The sequence below is a fragment of the Myotis daubentonii genome, chromosome 1 (assembly GCF_963259705.1).
Source record: "Myotis daubentonii chromosome 1, mMyoDau2.1, whole genome shotgun sequence".
Taxonomy (NCBI): domain Eukaryota; kingdom Metazoa; phylum Chordata; class Mammalia; order Chiroptera; family Vespertilionidae; genus Myotis; species Myotis daubentonii.
In genome coordinates, this window is record NC_081840.1 from 132,438,870 (window position 1) to 132,455,592 (window position 16,723).

The 16,723-nt window shown below is 40.8% G+C and overlaps 1 protein-coding gene across 1 annotated transcript in view; it reads right to left on the reverse strand.

The window, feature by feature from the left end:
• Positions 1-16,723, reverse strand: part of CUBN (cubilin) — a 284,448-nt gene that overhangs the window by 174,879 nt on the left and 92,846 nt on the right. Inside the window, exon 28 of the mRNA XM_059660312.1 lies at positions 10,692-10,842. Coding sequence (XP_059516295.1) covers positions 10,692-10,842 — 151 coding nt within the window. The remainder of the gene's footprint in view (positions 1-10,691; positions 10,843-16,723) is intronic.

The window sequence follows — 16,723 nt, forward strand, 5'->3', positions numbered from 1 at the left end:
CTTACAATTCAGGAGAAATCAAATGAATTAGTCTTTCTTAAAACATTTTTTAACTTATTAAAGATTTCTGAACGATATATATATATCTTATATATATAAAATCTTCCAAGGAAATGAAATGAGACCAAGGCAACTGGACTAATTTCCCCTAGTCAGTGTAAGTAGTCAGGCCTAAGGCTACTTTATGAAATCCCCAAACCGGCAAAGACAGAGGACATATGTTCTCTTTCTGTGATTTCCATGTTCAGCTTTCATGCTTCTACTTAAAACTATTCATTCTACCCTGCTTTCTCTCAGTTTAATTATTTTGATACATAGTGCTCTTGTGGGAAAAGGCTCACCAGCACCCCCCATCGAGGGCTCTGCATCACTGACTGCCCCCTCTTCCCCCCCCACCCCCCACCCCCAAATTCCTCTTCTCACCTTTCCCCAACTCCCAGCCATTTTTCCACAGGGAGGTTGCTCCACATGACAAATGAACAGATAGATGTGGGCAGCACCATGCCAGTGGTTGTGATGTTCTCTGACCCATGCTCTGCCCCTACCCAAGCCTGAGCCAGGAGAGTGCTATCTGTGATAGTAATGCCAGGGATGAGGGCCCCTCACAGGGCACATGCTGCAGGCAGCCAGCCAGCCAAGCTCTTTAACTTACAAGGTGTAGCTCTGGCTGGGCTCCTAAAGGAACGAAATCCTCAAGTGCGCCACTCCATCCGCATTGTTTACCTCTAGGCAAACCAATCTGTCTTGTGCGCAGCTCTCCTTTCACTTCTCATTTTCTTATAACTGCCCTGGTAAACTAGTTTGTGTAACTAAACCGTGGTAATGAACAATCTCTGGGGTCTATATCAGCTCAGAAGTGTATGCTTCCATTGGCCATACAGAGCAGCTCCAAACGAAGAGTACTTTTACATGCCTAATAAAGCAGATGTTGTGGTGAAGAACAGACAAACAACTGCTATTTTGAACTCATCATTTGCTAAGTAATGTGCTTCTTGGCATTACTACTACTTAAACCTGAAGAAAGAATGAATTGTGCATTTTAATGGGAAGAGCTTGAGACCAGGACATTTTTTACTTGGAAACGACAGCAGAGGTTCATTTAAAAACATTCATTTTCCTCCGTGGGAATTTAGTTACAAAATAACCGACTCCAAGCGCTGGCCTGCTCTGCATTATGGTACCATTTAAGCTTTGCAATGGAGAGTTGTGGGGAAAACTACCTGCTTCCGGGCAGAGTGCAGCTACTAAAGCACAAGCCGTGGGGTGGGACACACACTTGGTTCTGGGTCCTGGTTTTGTCACTTACTCTATTTGTGAGTTTGGGGACGTGAATTAACTTCTTTACAACTCTTTCCTCAGTTCTCTTAGCCATAAGATGGGGATAATGATGCTTACTTCAGAGAATTTTTGGGAGGAAACATGCAATATTTTTAAAACGCTAACCTAAGGGCCCAGCACATGGGATTATCTTTTAAAATGAGAATATCAAGTGTTATTTTTAAAATGATTCTCAACATTTTAAAGTGACAATATCAGTTTTAAATGATAATATCAACATTTGAAAGATAATTGCTTGGTCCAGTAATAATATTTTCATTCACTCTATCTAGGGCAACATGGTTTGTTTTTATTATAACTAATATCTTAAAATAAAATTTAAATTGTATTTTGGTGGTCAAATCAATATTATTTAGCCTGTAAGTAGTCTGTAAGTATAACTAGAAGGAGGAAAAATCAGGGACAAAGTACAGTAATGTCATTACTTATATAGAGAGTATAAAATTCTACTAAATCTTCTGGAATGTAATTACTCTCCTATACCAGAGGTTCCTTCTTTGTTTTGGGAGTCACTGCCACTGAAAGCTGGCATCAGTTCCTCTGAGCACACAGCGACATACACATAAAACGAGGCCTTGGTAACATGATGGTAGAGACAAATATAGCATATTTAAGTAAATGTTCAAAAAAAGAAACCTCTGAGGACAAAAAATGAATGTTCTATATTGAACCTCATGTTTGTTCTGTCTAGGTTTAGTCATTTTTGGTTGCTACAAAATTTGAAACTGTGAAAAAAAAAATGTAGTTTCTTTTTCAATGTACGAAAAACTGTGGAATCCCCTAGAAAGTATGTACAATCTCTCTCAGAGATGTTGTTGCTAGGGAACCCGAACACAAACAGAAGATTCCAAAAGCCCTTCCTTTGGCCCAAATCTCAAGGACGATTACAAATTGTGCAGTACGTGATTTGGGAAGGTCATGGTTGTTTGAGGGAGATTTTTTTTTTTCTTTTTATAACTGTTTCAGAAAGTAGCAAAGGAAATTGACCTCCAACTTTTTCAAAAGTAGTGTCATGGGAATTGAGAGGCAAGACTCCTAAAAGGCCCCCACTGGTTACAAGCCTCAGAGCCAACGTTAAATGAAGGTCAACTGTGTGTATGTGTATCTCTGGCTGTTGTCAAGGAGGCAAATACTGTCAGGATTTAGCTTTTCCACTCATTTTTAGCTTTTCATTCTGAAATGTCTGCATTTGCTTATTGCCACCCCTGACCTTGCTGGGAAAGTCCCGGAGCCAAGGCAAAAAGAGCTGCAAGAGCTGTTTTGTAAATTATTATCTCAATTTTACAAATGTGAATTACTTTATAAACAGATTTTTTTAATTGCCATCATCCATTAAGAACTTTTTTGCAAAAAAAGATTTAAGTGAGAATTTGCCCAAAATAAAAATCAGACACAGTACCATAATGCAGAAATCTTTGCTTTGGTTCCATGCTAGGACTGCATTCATTTGCAGTCTCCATGCTTAAAATTTTCCTAAGAGAATCACAAAGACAAAAGTTCAAGGTATCCAATAGGCTGAAGTGGCTAGAATAAGCAGGAAGACATAGCATCTATGAACGTGAAAGAAAGTCTAGTCGGCATTTAGGGAAGTAAGTTTTAATTTAAACAGAAATGGACTTAAATTTCTACTCCAACTGAACAGGATTTGTTTCTCTTCTATCACACCATATAATAAAAGAATCCCAGGAGTCTGTCTAAACCAAGAGATTGCTTACAGACTACTGAACAAAGGATGTTTTTTTTTTAATCATAAATAAGGTTACTTTAGAGGCAGATCGGGACAGGTGTTTTACCACTTCTCTCTCTGTGACATTACATATCAGCCACCCAGCAGGAAGTGACACTATGAAAGCGATTCGTCACCAGCAGAGAGAAAGGTCTGCCTGAGATTAGAACCAGACTGTGTGATTCACAACCCACTCCCACCCTGGAATCTTTGCAAAGCACAATTCATAAATTCACTTTCACTGCAAACATCATACCTCCAGATTGTGAATGCTTGCACTGTGCAGAAGCAAGGCTCAAGGCAGACGAGACATAAAATCCAAGTTCTTGCATGGGTCTTATCAATTGGTCTCTGACACCTGCCCTGCCTCAACTTCTATCACTACCTCTAGCTCAGTATTTTTCAACCATTGTTGGTTCACTATTGCCCTTCTAAGGAGCTTTCTGAGATTTGTTTTTCCTAAATTCACCCTCATAAAAGTTTAATATCACAGATATACTATATATCTGTTATGTGTTACAGATATCTGTACTTTATACATAAAGCATATGATTTTTTTTCATCCTTCCAAGAACCAGTTTTCACCCCCTTGGGGTTGATGCTGAGAATATGTGCTCTAGCTGAAACACTTGCTAGTGGCAAAACTTTGGTGTCATCCTAAGCCTTAGAAATGTCTTCCTCTCTGGGACCTTTGTCTGACGGATGATTCCTGTACAAAAGCTGCCTGGAGGGCCTCCTGAACTCCTCAGGCTCTCCTGGATTTCCTCTGTGTCCTACAGCATCATGGATTATGGACTTATTTCTACACTTGTTTATTTGTCTGTTTCCCTTACTACATGACTAACTCCTGAGGTCAAGGGTGCTAGCTCCTTCTTCTCTGCTGGACTAAATTGCATCCCTCAAAATTCATGTACCTCAGAATGTCATTGTGTTTGGACATAGGGGTATTTATAGAGGTGATTAAGTCTAAATAAGGCCCCTAGGGTGAATCCTGATCTAATCTGATTGGTTCCCTGATATGAAGAGAAAATCTGGACACAGGAAGAGACACAGGATATACACTCACAGAGCAGTCATGGAAGGATATAGCGAGAGGGCCATCTGTAAATCAACCAGAGAGATCTCCGGGAAAACTCATCCCACCAACGCCTTAATCTTGGACTTCTAGCCTCCAGAGGGGTGAGAAATACTAGTAAATTTCTGCTGTTTATCTACCCAACCTTATGTCTTTTGTTACGGTCTCCTGAGCTAACTAATACACTCTCTATGTTATAAATACCATGCCCAGAACCTGGTAGTGAATCAATATGTGTTGGTTGGCTGAACGAATGACTGAATGAAAAACGTTCTCAATAAATATCTGTTACAAAGGGTACATGTAACCACTATAACATTATTAACAATGACGAACTGTCTGCCCTTTGCAGATCTCCTTATGGAGCCCAATTTATTCACCCTCACACCCTCCGGGTGACTAACCAACATTCACATTAAAGGCAAATGGATAATGAAAATACAAAACTTTTGTCCTCAAAGGGTCAAACTCCCGGAACCTCCCCTCCCCCCGCCCCCCTGTCCTCCACCCCTCCCATCCCACACACATACTCTAAGTCCCAAAAGTAATAAACATTACAAGTTAGAAGGATTTCCCCTCAAAGACCAGCAATAAACAAACACTGTTGAAAAGTCTGAGTGAGGGAAAGAGAACTGGAGGGAAGGTTTAAGAGAAACATTGCTGACCTCATGGAGGTTCTTTGCCAGGGCTCGCTCTCTCTATATTTTTGTAAAGCCCTTTGATACAGTGCTGCATGTCCCCAGGTAGTCAGGAAAGGGCTGGCTCAGGCTCAAACCAAGCCAGCCACGGAGGATCTTGACAAAGTTTTAAAAATGTTTTCCCCAGGCCAATTTTTGAAAACCCTCAAGGCTTGAGAAATCTCATTAACAGCTGAAAAGAGGATAAAATGAAACCAGCCCCCATTCAAGGGGCTGATGTCATCCATCTCCCCAAAGAAAAGGCTACACTTTCCTTTGTGAGAGTCCAGGGTGACATCACCTCCTGATCACAAGCCACTTAGCCCTCCCCCTGCTATTCCCAGCTGAGGGGCTCTCTTCCTTTGCAAATGTCACTCTTTCTCTCACAAAGCTCCTTGACCTTGTTTGCATGTGAGATTCCATTGCCAAGTGAAAGCAGCAGGCCTCCGGGAGAAAGAAGCAGAGGAGAGAGGGTGTGCACAGCTGGCGGGAGGCCCCTATTCACACAGCTCGCAGAAAGCTCTAGATTGCCTTCAGCCACCCGGGCGGAGACCCCCGGCTGAATTCAGCCCCTGGACAATGCCGTCAGCAGTGGAGCCAGGCAGGGCACTGCGGCCGTTTCTTCCTTTGCAGGGTGGGGCTCCCTTTGAGGGCGAATAAAGGCAAGGCAGTATGCTTTCATCTCGGGTCTACAGCGCCCCTTTAGAAATGAGCCCACAAATAAAGCCCGATTGTAGATCCGTTTTCTCAAAGCAAGTAGGTTTGTGCCGTCAACAAAGAAGCACATTTTGCAAATGGGGTTATTTATTAATTGGCGCCATGAAGCATGTGGGGCTTCTTCCTCAGCAGCGGTGCTCAGAAATGACGCGTCAGGCTGGGTGTCCTGGGCCCTGGCATGGGAACCTGATTCTGAGAGTGAGACTTAGGTGATGCAGAAACGATCGCTTTCATTACACACACACACACACGCACACACTCAAGAGCACTACTGTCACCGTTCTTAAATTGAAATCTCATTTTCTGATTATAAAAGTAACATAGACTTATTATAAAAGTTCAGTCACTTCAAATCTGTAGCAGTAATTTCATTCTCCAGTTGTAAAGAAGTGTTACTATTACACTTGAAAATCGAGACTAATTTTTACAGTTACTTTGCATCTGTTTGCTTTGTATTTTATTTCAGATTCCGAGTCCCAGAACATGCCATGTTACTTCAGTCCTTCAAGATCCCACTCAAAACTTGATTATTTGAAATCTGAGACTTACATAAAAGAGACCATGGGGCCCTCTGCCTGCCATGGGTGATCCTAATGCTCTGGCTGCCACTTAGCTCAGTACTGCTCCCCTTGACTCTGACTCCAGCCACTCTGGACTTCGGGGTCCCTCACACACACTCTTCACACTCCATTCATGGGGTCTTCCTTCTACTTGGAATCTTTTCCTTCTATTTGTCTAGCTGACGCCTGCTTACTCTTAGATTTTAGTTCAAAGGGCCCATTTTCATGCAAGTCTTCTCTGACCCCCTGTCGATGTCAAATCCTCTTTTGTGGGCTCCCCGGCACTTAACGTTTATATGTATTTGTGTGCTTCTCGCTTGATGGCTACTTCTCCCAATCACTGTAAGCTCTAGGAGAGTGGGAGCAGGCCTGCTGGTCGCAGCCACACCCTGTCCCCAGCTCTTACACAGCACATGGCCCCCATAGTTCCTTAACATCTGTGGAATGAAGACACGGATAACTGAGAAATCAGATTTATGTCTTCGGTTTACCTCCAGTGGGTAGGAAGCAGGGGAATGTGCCCATTTGCCGGGAGCCGGTCCATCCTTGCTGTTTCAAAGGACCTGGCATATATGGCATACTGTTCTTAATGTGTTTGCTCCCCTTGGCACTATGTGTTTTAACCAAGGTCACCTCTCCAAGAAAGGTTGTTTCACCAGGTAGGGATTTTCCCCTGAAGTTAGGGAGGGAATAAGACCCCTTAACTAAGTTCCAGGCGGGTAATTAATCACTTTAACTATGAACAATCATGCTTAAGCTACATAATCTTTACTCCCTGGAATGGAGATAAGAAACGCCCTAACCTTTATAATAGAGATTGATAGGATTGAATCAACTGGTATAAATACAGATGTAACAAGACAACAGAAACAACATAACCAGACAGAACGTGGCTGGAGATGCTGGCTACTGAACCTGGCCAAAGAACCTAGAGACAGAACCTGGCTATGGAACCTGGATAGAACATGGCAAGAGAACCTGACTAGAACCTGGTGACTGAACCTGGCTGGAGAACCTGGACAGAACCTGGCTGGAGAACCTAGCAAGAGAACATGGACACAGAACCTGGCTGGAGATCCTAACCAGAACTTCGCTGGAGATCCAGACCAGAACTTGGCTGGAGATCCTGGCTAGAGATACTGGCTAGGCTGCTGATCAACTGAACCCTGTCTCCATGTCATTCCTTCTTCGCTGACTCTGTCCACACCTTTGGGGACCCCTGGACCTGCTGGGGTTGGACCCCAGCACCCATTGAAACCTCTTTCTTGATTCTGAACTATTCTGTTGGCCCCTCTTCTCAGGCTACCATCTCAGGCTGCAGACCTGGTTCAGATGCTGAGTATGGACTCGGGGTACTTGTGTCGTTGCATAACCATCATACACGACGATTTCATTAATTCTTCACTGATCTAGACCACTAACCATCCCCTTCCAGAAGGTTTTTCCCATGCATAATTTACAAACAGTGGGCAACACAGAGTTAATTTTTTTTTTTTTCAGTTCTGGTCCCAGCTGGCAAAAATTTTGTTGCATAACTCTAGATCCAAGCTTCACAAGTTTTCAGCAATTGGGAGAAAATTTTGAAATAGTAAACAGGAAAAGACAATAGACAGAGGGTGTCTCTGACTCCTCCTAGGAAGAAAGATTTCAAATGGAGCTGATAGAAAAAAAATTCCCCAACAGAAATGCTGTCAGCAGAGGAGACAGCCACCTCTAGCATGTTGGCGGGAAGAACCCAGTGACACAGTAACTGGTACAGTTAATAATGACCATTAAATCATGCCCCTCAGGTGGCCTTGGGCTAGCATGGATAGAACAGCCTGGACGGGAGGGGAAGCAGCCCACAGAGGAGAAACACGTGACCAGCAAAGTCACTGCTCCTAAGACTCTCCTTCCGGAATTACTGAGGGAGTTGTTGTTGTTGTTTTAAGTCAGCAATAGTCAAGGTCCCACTACAGAACAATTGAATCCTCTCCCTGGAAACTGGAACCCAGGCACGGAACTCTTTAGAAACTAAGGTTCTTTTTCTTACAGGAGTACCCACTCTTATCCTATTGACATAGAAAAATTGAAGATATTATTCTGCTGCTAGTACAATGAGTCCAGGGAGCACCCCGAAGTTTTCTCTAGACTCAATGGATGCTGTCATTCTATAATTTCTCCAGCCTTAACATCTGCTCTTACCTGCTTCTCAAAGTGTGGTCTACAGAGTAGCGCCACAGGCATTACCTGGGACCTTTTTATAAATGAGGGTTTATGGGCCTTACATCAGCGCCACCCCCACCCCAGCCCTGCACCAGAATCTGCATTTGAACAAGTGATTCATGTGTATAAAAGCCTGAGAATCGCTGCCTGGAAAATAACACTTGTCCTTGAAGATCTGGGTCATTTCCCAAGATTTTCATTTCTTCTAGGTCTTTTCACACTGTCTCCAGTTTCCTTAGAATCACACCATTTCTAAGTCACAGAATAGTAGAGACAAACTGCATTATAGAGATGAATCAATCCAGCCCCTTCATTTAACAGATCCACAAACTGGCATTCCAAGGTTAAATTTACCTGCTTGGTGAAGAGGACGGTCAAGAACTTCTACAAGCTTAATCATTACAGTTCATTTACTTTGGGAATTCATTATAGTCCATTTCAAGCTATAAGTGGCTCTGTGGATAACCACTGAATAGTTTTAAACACTAAAAATCCCATTCTTATTTTTTAACAGAAATATACTCAGTCTCCAGTTTATAGTCTCAGGATGTCTAACACTCTTAAATATATAACAGGACTATTCAGTTATATATAGCATGAGATTCATATAATAAATGCACTATGATGTTAACCCTCAAGAGTCAACCATGACACACATTCAGGCCCTCGCCGTGGGCTCACCCTTGGTTTTGACAGTGTGGCCATAGCTTGGATGTCTGTGTGTGGTTCCTGGTATAACACTGCAACTCCTCTTCTCTTTCAAATTGATTGAAACAGACCAGTGAGTCCTGAACGGTGGTTGAGAACTGCTACTATAATTTTCACAAGGACTGTAATTTTCAAGTCTGGATCACGCTAGGAGAGTGGTTCTCAAACATTAATCACCAGGGAGACCAGTTAAGAGAGAATATTGGGCCTTTGAAAGTCTGGGATGGGGCCTGAGAATTTGCATTTCTAACAAGTTCCAGGTGACTCTGCTGCTGCTTTTGGGAGTAGGTTTAGAGAATCACTCCCTTTAGACTGGGCCACATGAGGTCAGTCTAGAACAGTGGTTCTCAATATGTGGGTCGCAGCCCCTTTAGGGGTCAAACGACCCTTTCACAGGGGTCGCCTATGACCATCAGAAAACACACATATAATTACATATTGTTTTTGTGATTAATCACTATGCTTTAATTATGTTCAATTTGTAACAATGAAAATACATCCTGCATATCAGATATTTACATTATGATTCATAACAGTAGCAAAATTACAGTTATGAAGTAGCAACGAAAATAATTTTATGGTTGAGGGTCACCATAACATGAGGAACTGTATTAAAGGGTCACAGCATTAGGAAGGTTGAGAACCACTGGTCTAGAAGTTTCAGGACTACTGTTAAAAATGAATTTTCAGGTGGTGGACACATAGTGCAATATACAGGTCTTGTAACATAGAAACTCACACCTGAAACCTATATGTTCATGTTGACCAATGTCACCCTAATCAATTTAATAAATAAATATTTTTAAATGAATTTTCATCTTCAGAAAAATGAAAAGTGTTTTTTTAATTTTTATTTATTGAATTTTTTTAGGGAGAAAGAGGGAGGGAAACATCGATTTATTGTTCCAATTATTATTATTATTTTTTTTTTACACCTTGTCACACCACCGATTGAAGCAAAGCAACACAACACACTGCCGCTTCACCCAAAAGCGGTGTTGTTGTTCCAATTATTTATGCATTCCTTGGTTGATTCTTGTATGTGGCCCTGACTGGATCGAACTCAAATCTTGGCATATTGTGACAATGTTCTAGCCATCTGAGCAACCCTACCTGCTTCCTGAACCACCAGTTCGTTGATGTGCCCCTACCTATGTGGCAGGAACCACACACATTCCTGGCTTGGGGCATCACTAGTTCTCCTCCTGCTTCCCTGGCAGTGCAATCCTTGTCTCCTCCCTTTTTCTCTCTAATTGACTCCTTTTTCCTTCTAACCCATCATTCCTTCTCTCCTTATGTCAGGGTAAGCCTTAAATCTCATTCTATTCACTCTCCCTAGGAGGCCCCCATCCTACCTTACAATTTCCTTGCCACAGCCACATACAGGTCTTCACTCTTAGAAACTTCACTCTGCTCCTTTCTTTCTCTTAAGCAATGTATGACTGTACCTACCTAAGCAGTTATCCAAATCCTGTCCACTTTGACTGCACTTCCCCTCTTGTCCTTAACAGGCTTTAACTCTCCAAGAGCCAACAATGACTGAGTAACATTTTCTAAGGCTCAGCACAAGATTACTACTCAGTTTAATTGGTGTTGATGGTATAGTTTCCAAATAGACTTGCAACGGGGCCAGTTCTTGTCAAATAGCAAGTACGAACCATGACTGAGGTCGGCCTTGGGCTTACCGTGAACGAACCACTGCATCTGGAATCCTCTCTCGTCATTACCAACCCCATCGGTGTGGAACAGCACTTGAAGAACCGAGCCCGTGGTGCTCCCTGAAGGTGGCATATCTTCTCCACAATAGCGTCCTATCCTCCGTGAGCCGTCATAGAGCTGAAATCAAAGGGAAACCTCCCAATGAAAAGAAAGCTCCACATGGCTTGTCAGATGGAAAAAGTAAAGTCTACTCATATAGCAAAATCTGTTCCTCGGTGCAGAAGTTAAGGTTAAATCTGCTTAGGTGGGTCTAGTACCAGATGCTTAACATAGGAATGCAAAATAGAAAACTAGAGAGAGAGAGAGAGAGAGTCATGGGGATGATTTCTAAGCCAAATAATTTGGAAATCCAAATATTCTTTGGTGTTATGTCAGCCTAGCAAATTCCCTCCAAAGTATAATTCAGACACAGAATAAGGAAGTAGTAGGCTGAATGAGATGTGCTCACATACTGACACATAAGAGAAGCTCAATAAATGTACTGTAATTGTAAGATGTAAATTTTTAAATAAATACTAACTATAAAAAATCAGACATTTTAGAAAGCAATGAAAAATAAAAATAAAAAATTAATCACATTGAAGATAATCACTTTTGATATGTTGTTAATACCAGAAGTTTAGCTTGCCAATATTCTTTTCATTTGTATGTGAGTATATACATACGTGTGTAAGTGTCTATGTATGTATAATTTGGGCTACCATGTCATTGTGTTCCTTGTTTTATACTAAGCATGTCATTATATCATCCATGTAAATGTTTTTAATGGTAGCATAAGATATTATTTACATTACAATTCTGTTGTTGTTCAGTTAGGATATTTCCAATATTTTTGCCAAAATAAATATTTGCCTAATATTTAAAGTTCTCCCCAGGAAAGATTCCTATAAGGGAAATGAATCAAAGAGTATAATCTTTCTTGGCTCTTCATGTATATTATTTAATTTCTTACCAGAAAGTTTATCCCAATGTCTCCTCCCACCAGCAGTTTACAGAAATGCTTTGTGTGGTGGAACTTTGGCAACTGTTGCTATTACTTTTAAAGCTGGTGCTGACAGTGAAAATTTGTGTGTGTTTTTTATAATTGTCTTAATTTGTGTTATTTTGAGGTTGATTTTTTTTTCATGTTTATTGCCAATTTGTAATTCTTCTCTTGGAACTTTTTTGCTAAGGCCCATTTTCCCATTGAGGTATTCATATATCCTATTGTGCACCCTTTACCTGCCTCATTTAATAATTTCACCAGGTATACCTTTAAACTAAAAAACAAAAAAAAAAAACAAAAAAAACCCTCTCTGCCATATTTCTCCAATCAGGAAAGATAATCCAAAAGCACTGGCTTCCTTATGGTTTGTGAGATGGAAAAAGTAAAGGCCATTACATTTTCTTTTGACCTCCGACTGTTCACTTAAACACTTGGTTCCAGTTATCCTTGGGATGGCAGCAAAATGGAAGGTACTGATCATGGACTTCCTTGATTATTCTCTTGGAGATTACATGTATGTAAGAGTATGTGAGAGCATATGTGTTTGCATGTGTCTGAAAGGAAAATGTATAATCTGGATTCAACAAATTCAAAATTGACCAAATTATTTTTATTTACTAAAATGTTGTGATATAAAACTAACTGCATAGTTAGATACAGATTAGGGTCTTACAGTCCTAAATTCTAGCATGCTCCATTTCGGCAGCAAAGGTCTGGATCTGTTCAAGGTCATGTGAATCTCAGGTTCATAAATCTTGGCTTGTCTCATTCTGAGTTCTCAACATTGGCTGTTCAATAGCCACACATGCTTGTGAGATTTGGAGGGAGGTCAGCAGAGATTTAAAAGGAAGCTCAGAAGTCCATTGTATCACTCACTGTAAACCTAGGCATTTGAAATTTATTTCTCAGGCTTATCAATTCAGTTTCTTTTTTTAATATTGCTGCTTCAAATGTGTACATTTATTATCAAGTGTCTAATATTCTAGGTATTTGATGGAAGCCATAATGAAGAAGCAAAAATAAGAAAAAGAATAAAGCAACATTAAAAGAACAGGTAACCACAACCGAAGCCCTTGGCCCCAGCCCTCAGGCCCCACTCCAATGCAGGAGGTGGAGGTGGGGCAGAAGGTCCGTGTTGCATTCTGTTTACTGCTAAAGTGCTGCTTCACTGTAGGGTATTTATCTCCATTCTTTTTAAGTTCAGTGTACGAATCCCAATCAAAATGAATTAATTCAGAAATAAACATACTGTTCCCAAGCAGAGGCAAGAAAACACTGTTTTCCACTCCAAAAGGCTATTCTTAACTTTGTAGTCCAATGACCAAACCTTTAATTATTTCATTTTCATCCAATAAGACATAAGGTAAGATTTCTCTATAACCATATTGCTCTAACCTTGGTGGATCTTCTGAAATACTAGCCAGTGACATTCAGAGGAACCATATTTTAGATTCTATTCAGGGTCTTAAGCAGTATAGTAATTAAGTCTCCCAGCTCAGCAAGGTTAAGAAACCCGACATTTTCAAATGATTTTGATGGGATTTTTTTTTTCTTCTTTCCAGATAAGATTACTTCATTGAAAGAGAATCCCCGAATCCCAATCATTTTTAAATAACACCTTGTGAATGGGATGGGGACAGGGGTAAAGGAAGTGGGTTTGGGGGGACCACTGATCAAGGATAATTAGTTTCTTTTTGCCTTTGGGAGGGAGAGAATGGTACATTAAAATAAATATCAAGTAGACATTGATGAAAGTGCTTAAACATAATGTCAAATAAATAAATTAATTAATTAGTACAAAATAATAATACCTCTATACAAAAAGTAATCTCATATCCCCAATTTTATGTCCTTCTAAAGTTTACACTTAATTAAATCAGGTTATTTGTTTGTATTCACACAGATGGCTAACGTCACCTCTGCAATTCATTCCCGGGTAAATTTACCACACAAAACAGGAACAGTCATTTTTCAAAGTATACAAATACTGGTTACCATGGCAACCCCTTGGAGCCCTCTGATTCTGTTTTCAGAGCAAAATGTTAACCACAGGACATTCCAGCTGTGAGTCACTGCAACTACTGGCAAGCATTAGTCCTGCTAAGAGTATGATTTCCCCTCTTTTGGAAAGCCTAAACATCAACTAGGTCTGAACAAATATGTGAGGTTGGAATTAAATCCATATAAAGGCAACCAATAGAAATTAAGAAGAGAAAGAGTGAGATTCTCACTTTGAATATGCACTTCTAATTTGTGTAACTGTGTTTAGAGGTGTGTGTTTTTTAAATACTTGAAATGATGCTTATATTTTCAAGTTAGCCATTAAATGTATCTTCAAATGTGGATATGTGTCTACACAAAACCTCTTTTGTAGAATGTTTTCAGTTATTCCCTTAAGGAGACTATTCATTTAGGATTTTTGTGGTTTGGATCCTTCCCCCACTATGAAATATCTCAACCACTCTTAGGACATTCAAAGAGGAAGGAAATCTCTTGCCTAGCCACATTTACCAATTTCTATCTACTTCCTTTGATAATTTGATACATGCATAGGCTATCAGACTATTTGTGACTTCAGACTCCAGTTGCAATATAAAATGATTTGTGGATTCCTACCAAATATTAAGTTGGAAAATATGAAACCAAAAATGCATCACTGACAGAAAACGTATCTTACAATTTCTATAAGATTAAGGGTTTTATAGGTATGTTAGCAGTCATTGGGACTCAAGTCTGGAGGAACCCCAGTCAGCTAATGTGCACTTCAGCCTGCTCCCTCAGTGGGAATCAAGTTCATGAGCTGTAAGTTCTCTCAGAACAGAGTGTACTTTCAAAGTGTCTCTTGCTGCTTAATTATTGGGGTGTGTGTGTAACTGGAAAGAATAAAATTATCTCATATGTATGAGATTGGGATATATATAGACTAACTTCTAAACACATTTTAGAAACATGGTAACAACTAAAACTCAGGGCTTTCTATTTTAGATTGGAATCTAATTTATACTTTTAAAAACTATTGTTTTTCTTATTTACTTGAAAATTTTCTGGAAGGACATTCTTTTTTTATAGTAGAGTACTAATTTTAAGTACTAAATAAATATAGTAAATGTAGTTAAATTAAACCAAAAGTTTCTTTGGTTATTCATTAAAATATGGAGACACTTCTGGAAAAAAATTTTGGGTCCATTTTCTATTATAAATCTTTAAAAATTCCAAAAACTTTATCCTTCAGAGTTTAATATGTAATTAAAATAACTTATCTGGGAGAGTTCTAGGTGTAATGGAGAATCTCCTAATAATTGTAGAGAACAAAAATTCTAGTCAGTATAAAGAAAGATAGTTAAATTTCTGAGGACTATACATAGTGAGTTCATACAGTGGTGTGTTTTTTAAGGCAATGTCACTAATAGAAGATTAGAATTCATTTGGAAGCAGGAAAGAAATTGCATTGTAGGAACACAGTAGGGTATATTCAATATGGTCAGGGTCTGTCTAGGTTCACAGTCCAGGCCAGCTCTAAAATATGCTGAGAATATCCTATTGCAAAAATTGCTTAACCACTTTAATTAAAAGTATTTTTATAAATTTGGCCTCATGATGGTTCTTATCTCATAAGAATAGCAAGTGAGACAAATCATGTACTAGTTTAAGTGTGAGGCCTGGCATTTGGAATATGCTCAAAATGTTATTCTAACTCTTGGTCAGAGGCAAAGGGAACCAATATTTTTTTTCCAAAGAAACTATTCCAGAAATAGCATTGAGAGAGAAAAAAAAAAGATGGTGGCTAGAGAGGACTTGAGCTGACTTATGTACAACAGTTCACAGAAATCACCCCTGACTGACCAGACAGGGAAGCAACAAATCAGTGAATCACTTTGAGGAGGTGGACGGCCATGGCTTACCACGTGTTGCTAAGACAACCTAGTGGTGTGTGGAGACTGAACCCTTTCCTGATGTGCAGGGTGCACGGCCCTACACAAATCACACTGTGGAGGGAAATGAAAACGTGGTGTTTGTGTCCGGGAGGAGGCAGAGGGGGGATCATGGCAGGAGGTGGTGGTAAAGGGAACCTTAGAAGTCTGTCAGCGCTGCCCCGGGGAGGTGGAGAGGGGAGAGACACCTGGTAAGGAAAATGGCTCTACATGTGTTTTTTCCTGTTGCAGCCTCCTCTGCCCTTTCTGTCGGGCCAGCCCCCAGCTCTCCCAACCAAAGGGGTGGAGGTTGGTGAATTCTTGGAGCATCTCTGCAGATTTCCCCACCCTGAAAAACAACTGTAACAGATCCATGGGAACTGCCTTCTTAGAGTACTTGTTAAGAATGTTTCTGCCGAAGTTTATTCACAAACCTCCTGGATAAACTTGGAACTTATGGAGTTAACGTTAAATGTGAAGGGCTTTGAACTGGCCCTGTAACAACAGTAGAAATTGTCCAACAAGCATCACAGCGTGGGGTAAAAGGCTCCCACGGTGGGTGAGAAAAGCCCAGGGATGGAAACTTATCAAACTGTGGAGCATAAATTACACGGACGTTGAGAGGAGAGCGGATACACAGAGCATGGTGGACTCTAGGTGGCTCTGGGATGGCCCCGGGAGGCGAAGTCTCCTCCGTGATATGGTGGGCACTTAGGCATGAGCAGAGCAAGATGACAAGCCTGCGGCGCCCGGGTGCCTAGCAACAGAAAAACAGAAAACAAGGACCTCACCCCCAGGGTGACCTTTCCTCCCCTAGCACATGGCTGGTCATGCACTTTAGACCTCCTGACCTTTCATATCGCTGGCCATGCGGTTCAGACCCTCCCCTGGCATGTCACTGGCCACACAGTAGGTCCATTTAGAGGAGGAGCAAGGGGCCCAGAGAATAGCTTCATGCAATAGGTCCCATGCAATCCCTTGCACAACCAGTCCCTTAAGCACTAAACCCTCGGACAATGAGGTTCTGACGCGCATCAAATGATCTTGAAAGCAGAGCCTTCAGTCTGTTGCCCACAGAGACAGAGTTTTGGTCAAACTAGAG